This window comes from Cricetulus griseus, chromosome 5, assembly GCF_003668045.3.
Source record: "Cricetulus griseus strain 17A/GY chromosome 5, alternate assembly CriGri-PICRH-1.0, whole genome shotgun sequence".
Lineage (NCBI taxonomy): Eukaryota > Metazoa > Chordata > Mammalia > Rodentia > Cricetidae > Cricetulus > Cricetulus griseus.
Window position 1 is genome coordinate 58,578,077 of NC_048598.1, and position 25,418 is coordinate 58,603,494.

General features: G+C 39.2%; 1 protein-coding gene across 1 annotated transcript; it reads left to right on the plus strand.

The window, feature by feature from the left end:
* Positions 1-238: 238 nt before the first annotated feature.
* Positions 239-20,069, plus strand: Cd55 (CD55 molecule (Cromer blood group)). Its single transcript, XM_035445833.1, has 9 exons — positions 239-335; positions 928-1,113; positions 3,907-4,098; positions 6,362-6,461; positions 7,045-7,130; positions 11,830-12,018; positions 14,656-14,808; positions 15,859-15,939; positions 20,047-20,069. The coding sequence occupies exons 1-9, from the start codon at positions 239-241 to the stop codon at positions 20,067-20,069; spliced, it is 1,107 nt and encodes a 368-aa protein (XP_035301724.1).
* Positions 20,070-25,418: the final 5,349 nt, after the last annotated feature.

Below are 25,418 nucleotides of genomic sequence, written 5' to 3' on the forward strand. Positions count from 1 at the left end.
GGCATATAGTTGCCCTTCAGACGCAACTCACAGCAGGTCCACCCTGGGGTTGGGTCCCTAGGATGACGCTCATGTCCCCGGCCGGCCCGCCCACGCCGCGGAGGGAACGCCCTGTGCACGCGGGCCGCCCCACCCTGAGTGACGAGGGACCGCCCCACCCAGGCTGGCTGTAGCCGCTCAATTAACCGCGGGAGCGAAAGAGCTCCGGCCACAGCCGGCCACTCTTCTACCTGGGGCCATGGGCTGCGCGTGCGCGCCAGAGAGTCGGCCACCACCACCTCCACTGCTGCTGCTGTCGCTGTTGCTGCTGCTGCTGCTGTCCCCGACCGTGCGGGGTGAGTGACTCGGCGCTGGGCACTAGCTGGGATGAGTGGGCCGCGGCCGGCCAGGCACGCGCATGCTCACCGGGCATTGTTCCCTGTAACCGCGGGCCACGGCGGGCAGGTGCAAGTCGGCCGGCGGGAGGGATGCATGTGGATTTCTGAGCTCTCTGGGCTGTGACTGGTTCCCGCCACCGGAGACCGTGGAAAAACCAAAAGGGAGGGCTGAGCGAATCTCCAAGCCTGCTCCTGGTTCTTTTATTCTTAAGGTGGAGGTCAGATGGCTGACCACCTGCGCCGGTGAGAGTCCAGTTGCAAGCAGCGTCTGGCGCCACTCTTTTGGGTGTCTTAACTCTCGCCTAGCCGCGGTATCCGTGTGGATATTGAGTACATTCTGAACTTCTTCTTAACGGGGAGGGAACATTTACTCTCCTCTTAATTTTGTATTGTGTCGATGAGAGCACAGGCGTTGCAAGTTCTTGTTGGGAAGGTTGAGCATTGGGAGGAAGTAAAAAACCATTGTTGTTTCCCTTAATCCAGGTCTGGGGAAAAATGTGACCTCCCGCTTAGGGGAGGTGTCTGCTTTACTCTGCTCTTATCTTCCTAGGTAACTGCGGCCCACCTCCAGAAATACCCAATGCCACGCCAGAGTGGGATGGAAACACCAATTTTTCCGAGAACAGCTTTGTGTTATATTCATGTAATCAAGGCTTTAAAAAAATTCCAGACAAGGATAACACAGTGGTCTGTCTTAATGATGGTCAATGGACTACCCTCGAAACATTCTGTAATAGTAAGTTCTTCATTTCTTTTGAGAAATGTTATTGGACTGTGTATCTTGTTGAGGTTATTTTTACACCTCTTTGGAGTGACCGGTAATTGATAGTTTTCTAGCATTATTAAACCCCAGAGTATAAGTGTTGGCAGTTCACACTCCAACTAATTGAAGGCGGTACTTCCTATAGCAGGTCCTGCTTCTTCATTAAGAGTTCTTCTTTCTATTGTACAGGCTAAAGGAGAAAATAAACGATAGGTTCTGTTTAGGGAGTAAATTATATGTGAATATTTTTGGCAAGTACCTTGAGACACACACCCGGGTGATCTGCCTTCCTCAACTTTAACGAATGCAACTCTTGGGAGACATTTTAAAATCTTACTTCAAAAAAAAAATCTGTTGTACAATAGCCTTATGTTAGTTTTAAGACACAGTTTTTAGGTGATTCTGGCATATCTGAACACAATGCAGGGATTCAGAACTAGATGGTGGGTCTGCTCACCTTGGTTCTGTAGTGTAGCCTATTGCTGGTTCTTTTACTATAAACCTGTATAGCATGTTACTCTACTAAATATTGTTGGCAGTTATAGCTCATTAGTCAGGAAAAGAGAGGAGTGGCCTTCAGGGCTTAAGGCATTGCTGTCCGCTACATAGGCTTTCCATATTCTGTACACTGAGGCTATGCCAATTTTCTTTAAAAATAATAAAATAGCATTAATTTACTTTTTGTTTGCTTGTATGTTGCTCAGGCTGGTTTCAACTCATGGACTCAAAAAATCCCCCTGTTTCAGCCTCTCAAGTATCTGGAATCGTAACCTATGATACCTGTCTCCCCCCCTACCCCCTTCATCTTTTTACACTCTAAAATAACAATGAAAATAAAAGTATAGTATGATAAATACATGAACTAGCAACCTACACACTTATTACTAAACATTTTCTGCTCTATGTGATTATATGTGCTATATCCTCATGATTTTCATGGACTGTGGTTGCTATCCCCAGCACCAGTACAAACATGTTAGTAAGAAATTACATTAGGATGGCTTCAGTGTTGCTAGGCAACAGGAGTAGCTCCGCTCCATTACATACCTGAAGGAACCATATTTGTATATGTGGCCCATCATGGATCAAAATATCATTATGGTGGGTGACTGACTATAGAAAAGTAAAGATAAAAGTGACATTTGATTGCTGCCTTTGAATGACCTGATTTTGGGGAAGCTACAGTAAATCCAGAATCCTTCAAAACTAACTTTTGAAACCACAAGTGAAACGGGCTTTTTACATTTGTATATTCAACTCTCATTGAAGTCAAGAAACCCTTCAGCCTTCACCACACGTTTTAGAGTTTGTAACTCTCCCGAAGTTATTGCTTCATCTAATCCTTCAAGCAACCTCATGAATTATGTAAGTGGGGACTCTTCTCAGTTTCAGAGTTGAAGAAATCTTTTACCAGAAGGTAAATAATATGTACAAGACCAGTACCTCTTATGCCAAAGAGCCAAGCTTCAAACTTGGAACTCTGGACTACTGAGCCACCATTTCTTTTTATTTATTTATTTATTTATTTATTTATTTATTTATTTATTTATTTTAAACATTACTTAACCTTTATTTTATGTGCATTGGGGTAAAGGTATCAGATCCTCTAGAACTAGAGTTACAGACAGCTGTGAGATGCCATATGGGTGCTGGGAATGTTTGAACCCAGGTCCTTTGGAAGAACAATCAGTACTCTTAACCACTGAGCCATCTCTCCAGCCCCCCACAGCAAATCTTTTTTTTTTTTTTTGATTTTCTCCATATATATATATATATATATGTATATATATATATGTATATATATATACCAATAATAGCAATATGTTATACATCAATAGCAGCAACAGCTTTTCCAGGTTCTGCAGTCATTTGAACAAAATTGTAGAGACATCCAGCACACTCCATTTAAAACAACAACAACAACAACAAAAAAGTAAAAAACAAAATCCCAGAAAACAGCACAGTTCTGTTACTCTTGTGGTACCTGGCACCATTTTTTTTTTTTTTTAAATTAGCTTCTCAATCATCATCTGGAAGGAAACCATTCTGAGCAACATCATTAAAAACAGCTCTGATAAAGCACGGTCACTACTATGTATCATAAAGCAGGTCCACATATGAGTGAGTACATATCATGTTTGTCTTTTTGTGATTGGGTTACCTCGCTCAGAATGGTTTCTTTGAGTTCCATCCATTTTCCTGCAAATTTCAAGATTCCATTGTTTTTTCTGTTGAGTAGTACTCCATTGTGTAAATGTACCACATTTTCTCTATCCATTCTTCAGTTGAGGGGCATCTAGGCTGCTTCCAGGTTCTGAGCCACCATTTCTTACTCTATTCCTTGCCCAGCTAGAGTTCATTGTTCCAGCTATTTACACTTGGTGCAGACTTTATGTACACAGCTGGTTCATCTGACCCTTGTTACCAGGGCCTGTTGAAGATTGAATGAGTAAGTGTGTGTAAAATATTTGGAAGTATTTAACAAACACAAGCTATTATTATTCCTATTATTATCAACATTTATATGTGGAAACTTAACAGATACCTAATAACTGAAAAATGAAGATGTGCATGTGAATACACTAGATATACTACAAATACCAAGGTGATATTTATTTAAAAATGAATATATAAAGATGTAAGGGTCCCTACCAAAAAAATAAATAAAATAGTTGAATGAAAAGGGAGTGATTTAACTACCAGATATTACAAGATGTCAACTTATTTTATAATCTGTGTTTTCTGTCACTTTGATAATTCTTTTAGAAAGCTGTGGTGCTCCAACAAGGGTATCTTTTGCATCCCTCAAAAAAGCATATGTCAACTTGAATTATTTCCCGATTGGTAGCACTGTGGAATATGAGTGTCGGCCAGGATTTCAAAGATATTCTTCACTATCAGGCAAATCAACTTGCCTTGAGAATTTACAATGGTCCAAAGTTGCTGAAATTTGTAGAAGTGAGTATAATTTGAATATGTAATCTCAATCATCTGTATTTGTGGAAATATCTCTTCCATTCATGCTGGAAATATGTATGTGTGTGTATATGTGTATATATATATATATATATATATATATATATGTATATATATGCACACGTATATGTATACACACATATACATATATACATATATGTGCTGGAAATACACAGATACATATGTATATCATATGTGATATATATATAAAGAATGATATTTTTAAATGATTGTGAGTAGTTTTTTTTGTTTTTGTTTTTTTGAGACAGGATTTCTCTGTGAAACCTTGGCAATCCTGGAACTGACTCTGTAGACCAGGCTGGCCTTGAACTCAGAGATCCACTTGCCTCTGCCTCTCAAGTGCTGGGATTAAAGATGTGCACCACCACTGCCTGGCCCAGTGCTATTTTTATTTATTTATTTATTTATTTATTTATTTATTTATTTATTGGTTTTTTGAGACAGGGTTTCTCTGTGGCTTTGGAGGCTGTCCTAGAACTAGCTGTTGTAGACCAGGCTGCTCTCGAACTCACAGAGATCCACCTGCCTATGCCTCCCAAGTGCTGGGATTAAAGGCATGCGCTACCAATGCCCGGCCGCAGTGCTATTTTTTAATTAGACAAATGTTTACGTAATAGGAATATTTACTCACAGATTTTATGTTTACTTAATTTAAAGTTACCTAAAATGATGACACACTCTAAGTATGTTGTTATTGTTTTTTTTTCCTCCAAGATAGGGTTTCTCTGTGGCTTTGGAGGCTGTCCTGGAACTAGCTCTTATAGACTAGGCTGGTCTTGAACTTACAGAGATCCTCCTGCCTCTGCCTCCCAAGTGCTGGGATTATAGGTGAGCGCCACCAACGCCTGGCGTATGATGCTTTTTTGAAGCAACAAAACATGAATGTAAAATTTAAAAAAGAAATGCAAGGGTTAGAAATATCAATGGTTTAGGGAATGAATTTGTGTGTATGTGTCTCATATTTAATTTTTCCCTGCTTTCCTGAGATATAATTAATAAGTAAAAGATCATGTAAATTCAAGGTACACATTTCATAATGAATGTCTATTATTTGTGTGTGTATGTTTTTCATGCATGCATGTAGGCGCTAATGAGAAGGTATGAGTATACATGTACATGGTGTATGTGTGTGTGTATGTGGGGGGTGGGTGGTCAGAGAACAGCCCTAGGTGTCAGTCCTTAGGTGTTTTGGCCTGGAACTTCACCTCATAGACCATACTAACTGTCCTCTCCCTTTCTCCCCGTCAGCTTCCATATTGCCACCACTGGGAATATAGGTGTGTGCCTCTGTGGGCATCTGTTTACATGGGTTCTGGTGACCCAAACTCGTTCTCACACCTACAATAAGCAAGCACTTTATTTCCCCTTAACCTCTCTCTCTCTCTCTCTCTCTCTCTCTCTCCCTCTCCCTCTCCCTACCTCTCCCTCAGTGTGTGTGTGTGTGTGTGTGTGTGTGTGTGTGTGTGTGTGTGTATACAGGGTGTGTGTGTGTGTGTGTGTGTGTGTGTGTGTGTGTGTGTGTGTGCATAGAGTCTGTGTATGCATATACTTGTATACCAAAGGACAACTGTTGGTGTCATTCTTCAGGCACTGTTCACCTTATATTTAGACAGGATCTCTCATTGGCCTGGGGCTTCTCAAGGAGGCTTAGATTGTCTGGCCAGTGAACCCCAGGGCCTAGCTCTGGGATAATAAGTGCTTGATACCATGGCCAGCTTTTTATGTGTGTCCTGGATATCAAAGTCAGGTCCTGGCCCTTACATGAAAAGCATGTTACCAGCCTCTACCATTTAAATTGTATTTCTTAAGTTAAAATAAAATGGATGTGTTTCATTGTGGGATTTTCATACATCATGTCATTTTACTTTGGTCAGCAGAGAGGGGGAGTGAATAAGACCAAAGTAAAATGACATGATGTATGAAAATCCCACCTTCCTGCTGGTCCCAGGTCATCTTCCCTTCTGCTGTCATGTTATATGTAGCCCATTATTTTTCCTCATTTCCTTTTCCCTTAAGACCTCTTTCCTCCCATTCACTTTCAACAGTGTGTGTGTGTGTGTGTGTGTGTGTGTGTGTGTGTGTGTGTATGTATGTATGATTGCCATTACCATCTTAACCCATTAACATATTCAGTACAGTTAGGGTTGTGTTTTATTTATTTTTTTGTTTGTGTCTGGTAATTGAATGAAAAAAATTGATATTCTTACTATTTTCTTTTTTAAAGAAAAATCATGTCCTAATCCTGGAGAAATAATAAATGGTTATATCAACGTAACAACTGGCATATTATTTGGCTCAGAAATATTTTTCTCATGTGACACAGGGTAAGTTTCATGACACTAAAATTCTATATTTATAGTGACAAAGCAGATTAGGAGTTCAGTGGACACTGATAGATTTGTGACCTGTGTGGTCTCTGGTTGGTAGCAAAAAAGTTCTAAACTAAATGGAACAAAACTAAATGAAACAAAATGCATTTCAAACTTTAGAACAGAAAGATAAATAGCGTTTTGCCACCACCTTTATTAAGCAGAGAGATTCAGTTGGGTGAAGAGTTTACATTAATGCTATGCCCACAACCCTTTACATATAAATGCACCCTGTTATCCATGAAGCTTGTTCTATTAGAACTCAGACTAAAGATTTCATCAAACATAATTTTACAACGCTTTATGTATTTTCTACACCGTGAGCCATTGAAACATTTTACATGTATGGAAGTCTTGCCGGTTCAGTATCATTACTGTGAAATAAATGGTTTTCTTTTAAATTTCAATAGATATGGTTATCAACTGTCATTTTGCTTCCATCTTCTGGTGTACTCCTCAGTCTTTTAAAATGATGTCTGGAGAATGAGAAAGACCAGACTTAAGTATCTGAATATATCAGCCTTCCCTTCTCCTTTAGGTACAGGCTAATTGGTTCATCCTCTGCCTACTGTTATCTTACGGGAAGTACTGTTGACTGGAGCGACCCAATACCAACATGCACAGGTATGTTTCCTTAAAAAAAGTAAGTCCTCATATTGTGGGGGTCAAAGGATCAATGAAATCAATTATTTCTCATTTAAGTACTATCCACAGTCTATATTTGTACCCCAACTTTTGAGTGTCTCTACTAATGACAGACTTCTTAATTTATCAGCTATGCGAGGACTCTTAAAGCTGGCTCTTAGTGATAGTATCCTTAACTATAGGATATTTTAATTAAGAATTAAGAACTGACTTTGATTTACATTATATTTGGTCGTTTGCTGTCTAACCATTCTTTCTAATAATCAGAGAAGCAGGAAATCTCCCAGTTTTAGGGAAGGAAATATCCCTCAGAGTCTCCATAGTTGGTTCCCTTTCCTAAACTATATGTCAGGGAAGGCTTTTAATATAGGTCTTTTACTGCAAACATGTTCTTTCTGTAAGACCTAGTGTTGCCTACCTGCCTCTTTTTAGAGTATGCTATCAGCTAAGATAATTACCTAGAAGGTTTTAAAGTTTTTATGTTTTTATCATTTGAGGAATAGGGTCGTGTGATAAACCATTCCTACTCTTGAGAATCTCAACTTCTCAAAGAGAAAATACAACATAGAAATAATATCATAAATGAATGTATCCAGTCATATTTAGGTCCTTTAGAGACATGGTTCCCTTTAAAATAGAGAGAAATAAAATGCATGCAGTTTATTTATTTGTTTGAGGGCTGGGCATAGATTTCGAGTTCTCATGCATGCTTAGGCTACTGTGTCTCACTAAGGCCAAATGTTTTTAAATGTAGACTTTATTCCTTTCATCTTTCCTTCTTTTGCAACTTACAACTTCCTCAAATGGCTTCTAGAAACCCTAATGTCAAAATGAATGCTAAGTCCGTGTGTGTGTGTGTGTGTGTGTGTGTGTGTGTGTGTGTGTGTGTGTGTGTCTCTCTGTGTGTCTCTCTCTGTCTCTCTGTCTCTCTGTCTCTCTCTCTGTGTGTGTGTATGTCTCTCTCTCTCTCTGTGTCTCTCTCTCTCTCTCTCTCTGTGTGTGTGTCTGTGTGTGTGTCTGTGTATCTGTGTGTGTCTCTGTCTCTCTCTCTCTCTGTCTCTGTGTGTGTGTGTGTGTCTCTCTGTCTCTCTCTCTCTCTCTCTCTCTCTCTCTCTCTGTGTGTGTCTCTCTCTCTCTGTGTGTGTCTGTGTATCTGTGTGTGTCTCTGTCTCTGTCTCTGTCTGTCTCTCTCTCTCTCTGTGTGTGTGTGTGTGTGTGTGCTATCAGCAGCTGCTAGGAGGAGGAAAGTTGAAGTCATTCTTTTGTGGGCTGACATTCTGGTAGTCAATGGGTGCAATCAGTTGAGGTGAAGCAACTAACAAGAGGCCTGCTATCAAGGAGCCCCCTCCCATTACACCATCATGGCTGCTAAACCCACCATTCCTGTTTTCTTCTTAGGCCTATTTAAACTTTTTTTAAAAAATCACTTCTACTCATTACCACCATTCTGTTTCCACTCCTAGTAAAAGATCTTGTAATGACACTGTGACTGAAAAGGAGCTGGACTTCATAGCTTGTTGTCCCAGGCACCCTGGCCTAACGCCTGTGTGGGCGGTTTCCCTGTCTGAAGCCAGTATTTATTTCTGCCAGTAGATGCTGCCTTTAGGGCCACAGCAGCGCCCATCAGGAATGTATCCTAGTACAGAAATGTTTGCAGAATGCCCACTTCATGATTGTGCTGCCCTAAGCAACAGTCTGTTTTCTTTTTGCACTTTCTGGTGAACACCCTTGTTTTCTTGGCTTGAAGCCACTGCTCCATCAGCAGCTGCTGATAGCCACATTCCCCAGGGAAGTCCCTGGTACCTGAGAAATCCAGTGTTATTGCCCATCCCTGCAAATCCCAAGTGAGAATCTATTTTTGATTTTCATATCAACTTACTTTTTCTATTGTTTTGACATCACCAAAACAAAAAGTAGAAAGTGAATTCTTCTTTTCTTTTCCCCAACATAATATTTTTACTAATTATTTGGGAATTTCATACAGTGCTCCCCAAACACACTCAATGCTCATTCCTCCAACGTTCACCCTTCCACCCTTGTAGCAGTGTCCCTCCTCCCTGAAAAAGCAAACAAACAAACAAAAAAACAACACCAAGTTTGTGTTGTCCATATACTTGCTGGAGCATGGTCAAACTCCAAGTGGCCAGCCCCTGAAAGAAGACTGACCCTTTGAAGTGTAGCTCTTCACAGTTGATGGGAGGTGAATTGGTAGCCTGTGAGCTGCTTGCTTCTCCTCAAGTGTGCATCCTTGGTAACACAGATGAGTGAGGGTGCCCTGGTCTCCAGTGTAGCGCTGATCACAGAGGAAAATGGCTGAGGAGTGATGGGCACATTCAAGGATCATCTTTAGTTACACACCCACACGGCGGAGGTGGGTGGTGGGTACGGGGATGGGGGAGTGGTCTTGGTGCTCAATGAAGCCTCACTCAGGAGAATTTGATTTTTTCTATCTCACTGTTGTTACTTTATTTAGTTATATTTATTTTTAATTACTTTCAGTTGACTGATGGTACCTGCTTACCTTTGATCAATGCTTCTCAGCTATGACTGTGTTCCCAGACCCCTGACATCTGCTTACCTTTAATCAATTCTTGTCTTCTATGACTGTCTTCCCAGACCCCTCTCTTTGTATTAGCTTTTCTAAGTTTTTTTTTTTTCTTTACTACTTCCACATACTTTTTAGACCTGTGTCTTACTCCCTTCTGTCTTACTTGTGATATAGTTTATTTTTCTCCATCTGTACTCTTACCCCTAACATTTTTAAGGCCAAGGTTTGAATATAAAAAATAGTCCTTGGCCCCAAACTACTCCCCTTTTCCTACACTACTGTGAGGATTCTTTGGCACACATAAGAATTCAGCAAGTCACTGGTATTCGAGCCATGTCTGCCGTGACACTTAATGCCGACTTCATTGTCCTTTGGATTAGAAGTGAGTATACTACCAACAGATATGGGCTAGCAGAAAGAACTGGCACAGGGAATTCTTGATGTTTGAGTATGTCCTATAATGGAGGGAGGGGTGGTAGGAGAGGCTGTCATTGAACAGATCCACTATGCCTAATACCTATCACTTCAGTTAGTACAAGAAACCCACAGTAGGGCAGTGCACATCCTTAAAACATGGGGTCTGTGTGGGGACTCCAGTGGATGAAATTCTAGAATGATACAGGATGATTTCTCCTTGTACCTCATTACTGTTTCATTCTGCCCAGGGTGATACTTCAGAAACCCAGATGCGCCGTGTCTTTTCCTTCTTCAAGCTTACCAGCATGCCTGAACACTTACAGATCTAAGCTCCTAGTAGTGTTCAAAGCTAACTGTCTCCCTGCTTTTCTGCCTTTCGGTTTTACCTTCTTATTTACTGCCCTACACATGCAAATTGCCCTCGTGTTGCTATATTCTTTATCATGAGTTTACTTGTTTAAGAGTTTTGGGTTTTGCTGAGTCAGGATCTAAACTGTAGCACCAGCTGGTCTCACACATGTCTCACACATGGTCTCAACAGCCATCTTGTCCCAGACGCTTAGGTTCTGGGACTACAGTCACGAACTACCAGGCCTACCTATCTCTTGATCTTCCCTCCACCCCCTGCCGGGTATATTTGTACATATATAGTTACATATGCACATATGTGATATTCACATGTGCACACAGGCCTGTATGGTAAGAGGACAACCCCAGGTGTTACTCATTGGATTCATCAGGAGTTGTTAATCTTGGATTTTTTGAGACAGTGTCTAACTGACCTGGGGTTGCTTGATTTGAGTAATTTAGCCATCAGTCAGCCCCAGGGAACTGCCTGTCTCTACCTCCCCAGCCTCCCCAGGTGTACTCCGCTAAGCCCACTTTTTATGTATGTTTTGGGAAATGCTTAGACAGAAAGTACCTCTGACTGAGCTATCACCAACCCCTCCCTCATGATTTTTGATACCTCTCCATTAAGAGTCACTTCCCTTAGTGCTTTGGGAGGACTTCCTGTGCTGGTTAATGTCTTCCTCCTGTCTTTTCATATGCGTACTTCTGTGGTAGTTTTCACATTCATTGTCTGTCTCTTTCAAGACCCGGGAAGTGTTCTTCAATCAGCTTTTTTTGCTTGTCATAGAACAGTACTTATGCGTCAGTTGTTCAGAGCATGTTTGGACTAGTCCAATGGGTGGTGTTTGCTTAGTTTGAAGTGCATCACGAATTTGCTAGTATTCTGTGCCTGCTTATGTATATTTAAGACAGTTTAATTTGATGGGCACATGGAGTTATATTGTTTTCTTGATTAACTTAGTGGTGCTAAAGAACATGAAAACCATTGATCTTGCTATTAGGATAACTATCAGAAAGGGATCTCTTTTTGCAGTCTAACTATTACAGCAGGGCTTGCACTTTATTTCTTTTAAAAATGCAGCAGATAGTAATTTCTGTCCTGTCTAAGGCATCAGTGAGTCAGTCTCCCCTAGAACCCCATACCCTAGAGGTGAGAATGTAGACCTTGTGCCACCACCCACAGGCTGAGAACAACTGTAGCAGGCATTTGTAGGGAAGGCTTCTGTAGTAAAGCCAAGCTCAGAAAAAAATGGTTGATTTTAATTGTTTTAAAATTTTTATTTGGCTTTTTTTTAGTTTTACTTATAAAAATACAGTATCAGTTTTCTTTATTTATTAAATGATATTTTGATTTGTTTTAAGAAATTTTTTGTCCAGATCCACCAAAAATTGGCAATGGAACTATTCGAGAGGAAAGTGACACTTATGCGTATAGACATGCTGTCACCTATGTATGCGCCAGAGGTTTCGTCCTGGTTGGAAAGAGTTCCATTTATTGTACTGTGAACAATGACCAAGGAGAATGGAGTGACCCGCCACCTCGGTGCATAGGTAATCTGTCGTATTCCTCTTTATGCACACACGTTCTCGTCCTCATTTAGTGTGTATTTATGTGCACTTACTGTTTGGATGGTTTTTAAGAAAAGTAAAATCAAATTAACATACCAATTAAATGAAAAGATTTCCTGGTAAAAGATAGCAATGTAAGCTGGCCAGAGGTATCGCTCACCTTTAATCCCAGCACTTGGGAAGCAAAGGCAGGTGGATCTCTGAGTCTGAGGCCAGCCTGGTCTACAGAGCGAGTGCCAGGGTAGCTAGGTCTACATAAAGAAACCCTGTCTCAAAAAAAAAAAAAAAATCAAAAAAGATAGCAATGTGCCTTTCCTCAAAATGCATATCAGAATTCAACACCATGTACTCTCTGAGACAGACTTGTAACTCATTAATTTTTATCAGCTGCCCTGGGCAGCAGGCTGCTCAGATGGCCTTGACACTTTCACTGTCTTACTGTCTCTTGTAACCACCTACAGCAGAGGGTCAGTCACTCACCATGGTGTTGCGGTGCCCGCAACAGCTGAGACCAGGAACCAAGGTGACTCTCCCACCAAGCGTAGGAAAACCAAGAATGCATGGAAGGTTCTGGCAGAGCAATAGGATAGCTGCAGAAAGTCAGAGCCAGAAAGCCCCAGCACCCAGACATGTTACTGACTTTGGCTCTTGTCTTAGATTTGTGCTTTGATGTTTTGGTCACACTGTCTGGAATGATGCCGAACCAGAATTTGAGTGCAGATACTGGCTGGTACTCTCTCAGAACTTTGTGTATAGAAAACTGAATTCTTTTCAATGTACCCAAGGCACTGTGCCAAGAAGGGATATGACTTTGTTGAATAATCAATGCCGAACCCTTTGACATGTTACCGTAAAGGGTATTTGCTTTGGATGACCACCAGCTTCTGGTCTCTTGTTTAGTAAATTAATATTAGCACCAAAAAAATTGAATGGACAGAAAGAAAAAACAGACCAATCTATAGTCAAAGTTGGAGAATTCCACATACCTATTCCTATAGCTCAAAGCAAAGAAGGGGTGGGGAGAATCACTAAGAACAGAGGAGAGTGAGCAACAGTGGTTAAGGTTAAACAGGTTTGCATATAGGAACTTGAACCCCATCATGGCAGATGGTCAGTCCTTTTCAAGTGATATTTACCAGAATTGACCATCTGCTGGCCTTCAGCCATGGTGCCATTATTCACAGCAGTCTTTCTGACCACAGTGGAATTAAATTAGGCATCAATAACCAAAGGATAATCAGGAAATTTAAACTCAGTGGGAGTATATAAATTCTTGGATTTAAAATAAGAATTTAGTGAAACAAAGAATAATTTATATGGATGTATGAGGGCCTTACAATGAATAGCCTCTGTAGCAGCATCACTTAATCCAGCCACACTACCATTCTTTGACTGCCTGGGCAGGAATTTTGAATTGTCTCTTATAAGCAGTCTGTGACATAGGTGGTTTTTTTTTTTTTTTTTTTTTTTAATAAAAGTAGGGAAAAATACATACACCATCGGAATACTTAGAACCTTTTGTCTGGTGGGCAGGGTAGGACATCATGGCAGATATAACCTGTTGCTTCAGGTTCAAGCTGTGTGTACAGTTACTTACCTAAGCCATTCTCCACAGTGATGGCATGCAAGCTGCACTGGGATTCTCATTTGTTTTATATTTAAAATTGACACTTATTTATACAGCTGTAGGGGGATACTCTGATATTTCAGAGAGACTATATGAAGCATAGTGATCCAATCAGCCCACCATGTTTGTATCCTCATTGTTTTGAGTGAGGACAACAAATTTTGGGTCAAAGAGTGAGTTTGTTGAAGTTCAGCCCTACTTAGTGCTGCCTGAAAGGGGATTTGTAAAAGCACCCCAAAGACAACCAGCAAGGAATTAGTCTACAAATGCACTAACACATTCTGAAGACAATGGACAGACTTATTGCGGTCATTGTTTTTATATAAAAACATTCTTTGCCTTGGTGTGAGTAGACGAAGATAATTTTAAGGAGAAAATTGAGAGATGTGTCACATAATGAGATGTTACTCCAACTTTGTGTTTTTTTTTTTAAACACAAAAAAAGCTTAAAAACTGCAGTATTGTATTGGTGTAAGTCTCTTATACATATATTGATATAATTAATGCTTGATAATTATTGCTTGATAATATCATGCAAAAAGTAGCTTCTACTTTTATCTCTTACTATATAATCTTTATGTAGTTTTATAAAATCTAGGATCCACTAATGAGAGAAAACATGCAATATTTCTCTTTCAGAGATGGTCTTATTTTATCTAATATAGTGGTTTTCAGTTGTCCATAAAAAGTGAGACTGTCTAGGGACTACATAGGATTAATGGGAGGGAGAGAGGCTGGTGAGTGTTGTCAAAGCACATTTCGTATTTGTTAGGAAGCATTTCTATGAAATTCTTTGCTATGTACAGTTAATGTGCACTGATAAAAATGAGGCAGCATTGTGAGGGACATAATAAAAACTAGTTTCCTAAGAATCCTGTCTAGGGGTTTGTGGTAGAGAAAGAGAATAGTCATTGAGCAAGTCATGGCTAGGAAAGTTTTTCTTGGTTAGCAAGATTTAGCTACTTTTTAACTTAACATTGTTTTCTTTATAGAGAAATCCAAGATCCCAACATCTCCAAAAACAACAACAGTTAATGTTCCAAGTACAAGTGTTCCATCAACGTCCCAGAAACCTACCACCATTAAGGTTCCACAGACAGAAGTCCTACCAGTGTCTCAGAAACCCACCACAGTTAATGTTCCAGGTACAAGAGTCCCACCAATGTCTCAGAAACCCACCACAGTTAATGTTCCAGGTACAAGAGTCCCACTCAAACCTCAAAAACCTACCACAGTTAATGTTCTAGGCACCAGAATCCCACCAATGTCTCAGAAACCTACCACAGTTAATGTCCTAAGCACAGGAGCCACACCAAAACCTCAAAAACCTACCAAAGCAAATATGCCATCTACAGTAGCCCCACCAATGCCTCAGAAACCCAACACAGCAAACTTTCTAGTCACAGAAGACCCACCAACACCTCAGAAACCTAATACAGAAAATGTAATAGCTACAGAAATTGTTTCAACCCCACAAAAAACCAATACAGTAAATGTCCTAGCTGCAGAAGACCCACCGATACCTCAGAAAACCAGCACAGCAAATGTTCTAACTACTGAAGACCCATCGACACCTCAGAAACCCAACAAAGCAAATGTTCTAGCCACAGAAGACCCATTGACACCTCAGAAACCCAATATAGCAAATGTTCTAGCTACAGAAATCTCTTCAACCCCACAAAAACTCAATACAATGAATGTCCTAGCTACAGAAGACCCACCAACACCTCAGAAAAACAATATAGCAAATGTTCTAGCCACAGAAATCTCTTCAACCCTACAAAAACCCAATTCAGTAAATGTCCTAGCTACAGAAGACTCACCGACACCTCAGAAAACCAGTACAGCAAATGTCCCAGCTACAGAAATCCCACCAACACCTCAGAAAACTCATACAGCAGCTGTCTCAGCTGCAAATGTCTCACCAACTCCACAGAAATCCATTACAACAAAAAGTTCAACCACAAAAACATCAATATCTCACATACCAAATACTGTATCTGCAAAAGGTCCACTAACAACTCAGACTCCTATCACAGTTAACTCTTCTACTGTACAGACTGCTCAAACAACCCAGAGATTTGCCACAGCAAAATCTTCATTTACACAGAGTCTACCAGCAACACAAAGGCCCACATTTCATACCAAGGCTCTCCAGATTGTTACACAAAGATTCACTTCTGCTCATATTACAGCAACACAGCATGTACCTGCTACCAAGACAAGCACACATTATCCAAAAAGAACATCTAAAGAGAAAGAAAGGTCTACCTCAGGTTAGTTGATTTTGTTCCTGTGTGCAGGTCTGATGTTTTATGATAGAAATTTAAGACTGCAGGGTCCAACAGTCTCCAGCTAATTGTGGTTACAATGTTCTATAGTCTTTGACTTCACTGTACAATATAGCACATATGTTGATATGGTAATTTTGAGTTTTGTTAGAATCTGTGGAAAGGGACTTCAGTTTCTGATAGGTTCTGTTATAGCTTTTTATTCTTGTTTTTGATATACTATCATTATGTAGACCAGGATGATCTTGAACTCTTAATACTGACTGCTTCTGCTTCCCAAATGCTGGGATTACAGGCCTGTGCCTCCATACTTGGTTTGGTAGTTTTCGATCATAGATTTTGTCATCATTTATTGACTATTCAAGCTTTTCAAACTTGTTTTGTGTCATCAAGTCAGATAACAATACATGTAAATATTTGCTTTAGTGTTCTAGAATTGTCATGGCTTATATCGACACTGGTAACTGTATATATATATATATATATATATATATATATATATATATATAATAAATTAGTTTTTTAACTTATGAAAGTATGAATAGCTGGTTAATATATACATATATTTAAGTTGTTAGCAAATGAATGAAAAGTAAAATGTTTAGTTTTATAATTTTGTTCCTCTCTCCTTTTATTTTTATAGATGGTGGCCATCTTATATATGGTAAGTTTGACTCGAAGGGAGTTAAAAGAAATTGCCATCACTGTGGGAACCATAATCGGTATTTCTGGAAGAGAATTTTATCTTTTAACTGTCTCAGGAAAACTATAAAAATGTGTTTCTGGGCACCTAGGGGAAGATGGGTAAATTTATTTTATCAGCATGTTTTGTGGACACCATTGGGCATCCGGTATGCTCCTTCTTATTCCCAGCAGTGCTCTTGTTCTAAGGTAGTCTTAGGACAACTTCAGGTCATTTGGCCAATCAGTAGGGTAGTATTGAGTGCCCGCTGTGTCAGTATGTTGTCTTAGAGACAGAAGAAGCACCAAAACAGATGTTAATACAATTTCTATATGAAGAGTTTTATAGCTAACCAACTCTTTGACCAGTTTTAGATCTCTGTTATAGCCCAAATGTGACAGAGTCCCACTCTCGATTATATCTTTCCTTCATGTCTATTAGTAGCTAAGCAAAGTTCTCTTAAAATATAGTCTCTTTCTGGGTGGTTGTGGTGACAGTGGTGCACACCCTTAATTCCAGTGCTTGGGAAGCAGAGGCAGGCGGATCTCTCAGTTCCAGGCCAGCCTGATCTACAGGGTGAGTTCCAGGATAGCCAGGGCTACACAGAGAAACCCTGTCTCCAAAAACCAAAACCAAACTAGCAAAAATCCTCAAAAACAAAACACCAAATATATACTCTTAATGCTTATATAGTTGATGAGGGTAAAAACATCTGCATTGCAATTTCTCTAACATTTCCTCAGGCTTTTTCTTGTGTACAGTATTGTTTACTGTTATTTATTAATAAGAACAAACCCCTAAAGAATGGTAAGAGCAATTGTTAAATAGCAAAATAGCAAAGTAGTGTACTGAATTAATGTACAATTGAAAACACCCTTTTATGAAAAGTTGTTTATTTTAAAAGAATGTACTTACCAGTGATGTCCCCATTTCATACATGAATGCATCAGCTAAGGGACAGGAGCCTGAAAACGGAGATTTAGTTTCTGTTGTTACTTTTGCTAGTATTTGTCACACTTAGTTTATGTTTAAGCTATTTATCTAGAAATATCTCAGCAAGTGGAATTACTTCTGTTCATTTTATATTTTAAATAGAAATAAATATATTCTAAGCTAACGAAAAATCTTCTGATTTAATGATTTATAGAAGTAATGAGTTTAACACCTGAGTTTCTGTTACTTAGTGATATTCAGTGGAGATTTGAAATACTATCTAGTATTTTTTAAATTTAATTTTTAATACTGCAATTCAGGCCTTCTGTATATCAGACACAAGCTCTATTGATGAATTCCACCCCTCTTTTCTTGTTTACATTTGAAATTCTTTAAGTATGTGTGCTTTTCCAGGAAACATCTTTTTAGCATATGTTGTAATTTACCTGTGTTCTGACAACTCATTCCTGCAGTCAGACATAAGGCACAAATGTTATTCCTTAAATTTATTCCGTGACTCAGGCTATTATTTCATTTAAAGATGAGACCCACATTGCAGAGAAAATGTTTATCTGTTCATTCTTTTTCTTTACAGACAACTGGGAGTAGTTCATTTATTTATTTATTTATTTATTTATTTATTTATTTTGGTTTTTCGAGACAGGGTTTCTCTGTGGCTTAGCTCTTGTAGACCAGACTGGTCTCGAACTCACAGAGATCCACCTGCCTCTGCCTCCCAAGTGCTGGGATTAAAGGCATGCACCACCACCGCCAGGCCTGGGAGTGTTTTTAATTCAATTTTTTAGTCAGTGAACATGGAAGTGAGTGTCCCCGTGAAATTTTTATGCATCTATATCATTACACTTGGTTCTTAGTCAGCCCCTGGGAAAGTACTTTTGTTGATTATATGGTAATATACTAGAAATTTTCCATTTTCCCACTTAATTGTTCTAAGTGAATATAGAAATTATCAGATCTTCTTAATTTGCCTTGTAAATGCCACTGGTGTGAATTTTGAAGGTTCTGACTCTGGCTCTGTGTTAGGGTCAGTCCCCACCCCCATCTGAGTTTATCTTCCTCTGCTAAGAGTGTTCAAGCATTTTTTTCCTGATTTACCACCCACATGAAGCATTAATTCACCCACACACTGTAAATCGGTTTATTCTCTTTCTATGTGACTTTTTACATATATAAAAGTCATCTTTTTTTCCTTCCTGGTATAGTTCCCTATTGGTAATATGAGGTCAACATAGTTTTATTGTTTTTAAAGCCAATATCATCTAGAAGAAAAAGAAAAGAAGAACTTGTGCTTAGGAATCAGTCAAACTTTGGTTTCAATCTGGCCTTTTTATTTAGTAAATATTCAACCCAACAATGAAGTTAGGTCCTCTGGGAGGCAGATTCCGTGTAAGCTTATAAGTGACAATGGGTGTGAACAACCCTTTAGTGACTGAGATAAGAGATGAATACATCAGGAAGTCACAGTTTGGAGCCACCATTCTTTGTCTTAGATTTGTGCAAATTTTATCACTCCCTCTGGCTACATGGAAGATAAATACGCACCATTTTTTATTCAGGTAGTATGTGTTTGTATGTTTGCTGTGTGGCAAGTGCCACTGTATTTTTTTTTTTTTAACTTTTCAACAATACTGGAATGTAGCATATATACTCTGTCTTCTTTTAAGCTGGGAGAAATGTTTTTGCAGTGGATTTTGATTTATATTTACTCCCAGTTTCCCCATCCAGTCCCCTTGCCAGCTCCCCTAGCATATTATCCTTCCCAACTTGATGCTCTCTCTTTTTTTTTTTTCTTTATTTACTAAGTCTCTGAGTTCAATATGCAGATGCATGTAGGCCCATCTACTGGAGAATGGGTCACTTACTAGTGGCCACACCCACAAAGAAAAGAGACTCTCCATTGGCAAATATAGTTTACAGGACTTGTAACTGATCTAGAGTTTCAAAGCAAAATAGGAAGGAAGTAGAGGCCAGTGACGAGGCACTTTAAAGGGTAGACTCTCATCTTACTGAAGGGACAAGAGACTGCACAACTCAGCTTAGACAAAGGACATGGCTTCTCTACAAATGTTGCTTTCTTTTCAGTTCCCAGTGCTAAAATTGTGTGTTGATAAATCAAGATTGATAGATCTACTGAACTAGTATTAAAGTTAGAGAATAGAGTCACTGAGACACACATGTGTACTTATTGTCATTATCCTGAATATGGAATGCTCTACAGTTTAGCTCAAACCTGAGTGTGCCTGCAGGAGTCTTGAATCTCCTGTCAATATCTGAATGAAAGATGCTGGTCTGATGACTGTCATTGTCTTCTGAAGGCACATATCTCAGGTCCATTATAGATTAAGGGCAGCTATCTGCCTGTTATTCAGGGTTAAAAAGTCATCAGGCAGTAGTCTAAGGTTCCTGCATTTAGAATTCTAAAATTTTAGCTTTTTTCTATCACATTCTTTTTCTAGCCACCTGTTCCTTCTTAGCGTAAGTTCACACATCGTCTCCAGGCTTTTTGTTCATTTTTTTGTTACGTATGAGTATGAGCAAGAATCAAATCTGCAGTCTCAGTTTTTCATGATGGATCACATTTCATGTTAGGAGATACACAAATGAGAGGTTTTGCAACGATGGGGCAAGCCCACAGAGGGTGTGACAAGCACCATTTAAGGAACATTGGTTGGCAGAAATGTGTCAGACTTGACTTGTAGCCCTGGAGGTGACAGTTTATATGTTAATCAGCACCTCACCTGATATACAGTTTTTGAATAATTATACATATTTTAAATATTAAATAATATGCATGCATATTATTATTGTGTGGGTTTGTGCACACGAATGCAGAAGTGGCTGCTGGGGACTGAACTTAGGTCCTCTACAAGATGGCTCGCAATTGCTGAGCCATCTCTCAGCATATCTAATATTTTAATTTAAAATGCTGTGAACCTGAATATCAGGTTCACAATTAAAATTGTGGCCGGAACTTGGGCTTAAAGTAAGGTTTTTGTCGTTGTGGTAGTGCACAACAATAATAAAAATGACAACAGTGTTGGTTATTTTAGGGGTCTTAATTTTCTCAACTACAAAAAATGTTTCATTCAGTGAAATTGGATAACTGTTTACCAGGTCCCCCCTGTTTGCCCAGCACTGTGCTTATTTATTGAAGATGATGAAATAAGATAATAATCTGCAGCTTTGAACATTGCTGAAATGCAATGTTCTTGGGATCTTGGAATCCTCCCAAGATATTCCTTGTAACAAAGAACGTATTTTCTAAAGTTATATAATTTTCCTTGGATCTCTTCAATTTTGTGATTAGGAACATTTGAATTATTATTATAATTTCACACATAATTATATACTTTTCTTTATCCTAATTGTGTAAGTCATAAATTGGTAGTTATTCACCTTTGAGTTTGTTTTCTATAGACTACCAAGTGTATTGGAGATCATAAACCCTTGCGTTTGTATCTAGAAGTTTTGTTTGTAACTTGAGAGTTACACTTTTATTAGTGTACTTGGGAGCATGTGTAGATTTTGTGTTTTATATTCATATGCTTTGCTCTGGTTTTCTCAGAGCTAAATACCCGTCTTGACTCATGCTCTAGAAATAGCCTTTTATTTCTGTCACCTGATATTCAGGTTCTTGTATGTATTTTCTATCCTCATTTTTTCCTTCAAATTCTAAATTAGACTTTGAAGTGATGAGATAGATGAGAGTTTATGAGAGGAAGGGAAACTCAAAACCTTTGAGTGATTCCGATTAAATTGTCTTTCTGAGCTAACAGTCCTGTTGTGGGAATAAGTGGTTCTTAAGTTGTACACACAAGCACAATTGTGTAATATCTGTCTTTTAGTCACCTGACTGATAAGCAAGCCCTTAAACTGGAACAAGGTAATGCTGAGATGCTGCACATTTCCCCAGTGACATCAGGCCTTACTCCTGAGGCCGTGAGGTGGCTCAAATATTTTCCTTGTTTTTCCTTCCAAGAAGACAAGCTAGTGACATGCAGTATTTATTGCTGAGTCTCTGGCAGAGGGAAACCACAGGCAAAATGCAATTCATTTCTCCTATTTATTTCTTGAACTCGCCTTCTCAGTGTTCTGTGTTATCATGGTGAAGCTGCAGTGAACGCAGTTGCTGGTGCTTCTGTGTTACCAGATTTCCCCTCTCAAGATTTGCTGCTGATATAGTAGTTCATATCCCAGTGCTAGTCATTTTTTGGCATGATGAAAGATCAGCGTGAGCAGAAATTTTGATGATTTTAATAATTTATTCCTAGTTCTTTTTCCTTCCCTCTGTAATTACTACCCTAAAGTGACAGACTCTCTCTCCCATCCCCAAGTATATTTAAGGATAGTAATGACATTTCAAACAAAAATGACTGTAAGGGCAAAGTTCCTCTTCATGATGTGTGAGTGATTGCCCTTCCCCCCTTTCTTCCTCCACTGGGTTTAATTTATGGTAATATCTGTGTATTATACAGAAGCAAAGAAATCCAGGGGAAGCTGTCTCATTTCATCTTTAAATTACCTGTGATTAAGCAGTTTTCCACATAGTATATAGCCAGCCAGACCAGTTCTGAATTCTGCCTGCCTGCTTGAATCTCAAGTGTTCTGCTTATAGGCTGTGGCTTGGGGCGGTTTGACCTTTGTATCTTTAAGATAGTAAAGAACCAAATCTACCTGATGGGGTTTGAGTGAGGCTCAAATAGATTATCGCATGAAAAGATAATTAAAAAACAAAAAACAAAAAATAAAAAACATCCAAAAGTTAAACAGCAGCAGAGGAAAAGCCAGTTTTATTTGAAATGTCTGTTGTGCTTTGAATGTACATATTAAATATAAATGTCATGGTTGGCTCTCGTATCCTGTGGACAAGTGGGGTGATTTAAATTGATCCTATTTTATTTTGGAGGTTTAGCCACTCAGAAATCAAATAGTTGTGTACACTTGAGTTTCTTCTAAACTGACTTAATTCCTGCCTATTTTAGTTAATTAATTAATTAGAGCAACTACTCTTTTAATGCTGTTACTAAATTGCCCATTTTAATGATTAACTTAGACTCTTTTTTTTTTTTACTCTCTATAGCTCCTTTCTTTCTCATTAAACTAGCAATAGTGTTCAAGCACACATGCTTTCTTTTTTCTTTTATGTGTATGCATGTTTTGTCTGCATGTATGTCTGTACACTTCATGCATTCAGTGCCCACAGACACCAGAAGAGAGCATCAAGTTTCTGGGGATGAGATTTACAGATGGTTGTGAACTACCTTTGCTGGGGATTCATCTCTAGCCTTTGTGCATACTTTTCTTAAAGGTTTGCAGATTATAATTCTAATTTTAGAATCATCAGGGCTTCCTGGAACCAGTTTCCCACATTCCCGAGGAGGTACCAAGAGATGGCAGCTTTTAAAGAAGCAGTATTTTTCTATTCTTCCAAAATAATGTATATAAAGTATATGAATATTATTTAAACCTTTGTTAAAAACACCTGATCATTAGGTCTTAGGACATGGTGGGGTGAGCTGAGCAAGTTTTCACATGAATTTGTTAATACCAATTAAATAGTCTAGATTCTACAATAGCAAATGCATTAAGACATAGCTTTCACAGAGTGTTTGAGAATGTCATTCAGAGCTCAGTGGGTGCAGATACTTTGGCTAAAGTACTCTGAAACTAATCACTCCACTGTCTGCCCCATGTCTCCCAGCTGTTTGTTTTTTATTGTTGAGTAATCTAATTATAAATTATCCATCTGTAGAGTGGTAGCAGCTTACCAGAGTTGGTGCTGGGGGCTGTGTGGACATGTGATGAGTATCCGGGCATTCCCTCTTAGTTTTTGCCAGTTTCTGTGCACACTTTCACAGTCAACTTGCTGTGATGTTATCAATAGGCTGAGAGTGCTGGAATGTTTATGAAGTGTTGTTCTGAATTATATTCTCGTATTTTCCACTAAAGCTATTTGCTTAGTTTCTGAAACAGAGAGAAATTCGTGTAACCCCCTAAAAATGATGCCTTTTACACACATACTTAAATAATAACCCATATATATGGCCTGGCATGGTGGCATACACTGGTAATTTTAATGCCAGCACTTGGGTGACTGAGGCAATGGGGTCATGGTTTGAGACCAAACTAGGCTACACATACCAAGGGCCTATCACAACAAAACAAAACAAAACAACAATAAAAGTACCCGAGGAGCCAAAGCAAAGCAGACAGTAACCCATGAATCCACTGCTCTATTTCAGAAGTATAAGCTATGGAGGGTAACACTGACTTTGAGTCAGTGCTTTGAACATCTGTTAAAAATGACAAGGGATACAGTTAATGAACATGAGGTAATTAGTAGCTTTATCCAGCCATCTTGGGTCTATCCGATTTATCTAGTTCCCTAGAAGTGTTGGGTTTATGTAGTAAGTTTGTGTTTAGGGATGGCAGAAGAAGCAAATTCTTAGTTTTGTTACTTGATTGAAATTTAAGTCATATCATCCAGTTAGTGATTCCTTCTTTACTGTGCAGGGCTGATAATACTTATGTGAGCACATTAACCCACTGAAGTGTGACATGATACCTTTGAAATTCTGATTAACTATGAAAGATATGGATATTTTTGCATCTTACAAAATGTCTATCAAGACAGTTAGTTGGCTTACAGTTTCTGCAGACTTGGCTAATGACATCTTAAGTTCCTATTATTGCCAGAGTTGTGTTCTTTGTTTGAACGAATGGCTAACATATCAATTCTCTCATTACTGTGATACACATCAGCAGTTATTTTTAAAAATTTTATTGAGAATTGCATACATGAATGTGTTTTGTAAGGTTCATTTATCGTTATTTTATGTGTGTGAATGTCTTGCTTGCATATGTGTGTATATGTATATATATATATGTTCACCATCCACATGCAATGCTTTTATGGACCAGAGGAGGGCATCAGATGCCCTGGAACTGGAGTTACAGAAAGCTGTGAGGTGCTGTGTGCTGGGAATTGAACCCCAGTCATCTGGAAAAGCAGGCAGTGCTCTTCACTAAGCCGGCTCTTTAGCTCATGAATTTGTTTTGATCAGTGCCTCTCCTCTCTTCCAGCTCCTGTCATGCTCACACTACTACTTTCCCTTCAAATTTCATGGATTCTTTTTTTTTTTTTTTTTTTTTTTTAAACCCACTGAGTTCACTCAGTGCTGCTAGTCTGTGTGTGGGTATAGGGCTGTCCACTAAAGCATGGGCAGCATACAAAGAAAAGTGGCTCTCCCCCTCACAGCATCCATCAGTTGCCAGTAGTTCCTCAGCAAGACCCTCCCCCAGTCTAAACTAAATTTTTGCTGGCATGATTTTGTGCAAGTCTTGGCAGTGGTTACTGTGAGTCCCTGTGTGTTACATCCCTGTCATAATTAGGAGACACAATTTCACAAAAATCCTCCATCCCCCAACCTCCCCACCCCCCTTACTACATCATCTTTAAGATGACTCGTGGCCTTAGAGGAAGGGCTATGATAAAGATAAATCATTTATCTCTCATTATCTGCGTGTTGACCAGTTGTGAGTCAGTATTGATCACCATCTAGTGCAAAAAGAAGCTTCTCCAAAGAGGGGCTGAGAGAGTCTGATCTGCGGGTATAAAGATGAGTATTAGGGGCTGTTTAGTACTATGCTCAATTAGCAGAATAGAAGAAGTTGGTTTTCGACTAGGGCTTAGGATTTACGCAACCGTGGGTACTTGGACTAGTTAACAATACCAAGCATGAGTTCTATTTTGGGGAATAGGCCTTAAATCCAACAAGTCGTTGGTTGTCCCCACAGCACTCTTGCCAGTGTTATACCAGTGGGCATG

Excerpts from the sequence above, each read along its gene's own strand:
- Cd55 (XM_035445833.1), top strand. The coding sequence starts at position 239 with ATGGGCTGCGCGTGCGCGCCAGAGAGTCGGCCACCACCACCTCCACTG. Across the intron at positions 12,019-14,655 it reads CCCGCCACCTCGGTGCATAG|AGAAATCCAAGATCCCAACA; the intron begins GTAATCTGTCGT and ends TTTTCTTTATAG. Across the intron at positions 15,940-20,046 it reads GAAAGAAAGGTCTACCTCAG|CCACCTGTTCCTTCTTAGCG; the intron begins GTTAGTTGATTT and ends TTCTTTTTCTAG.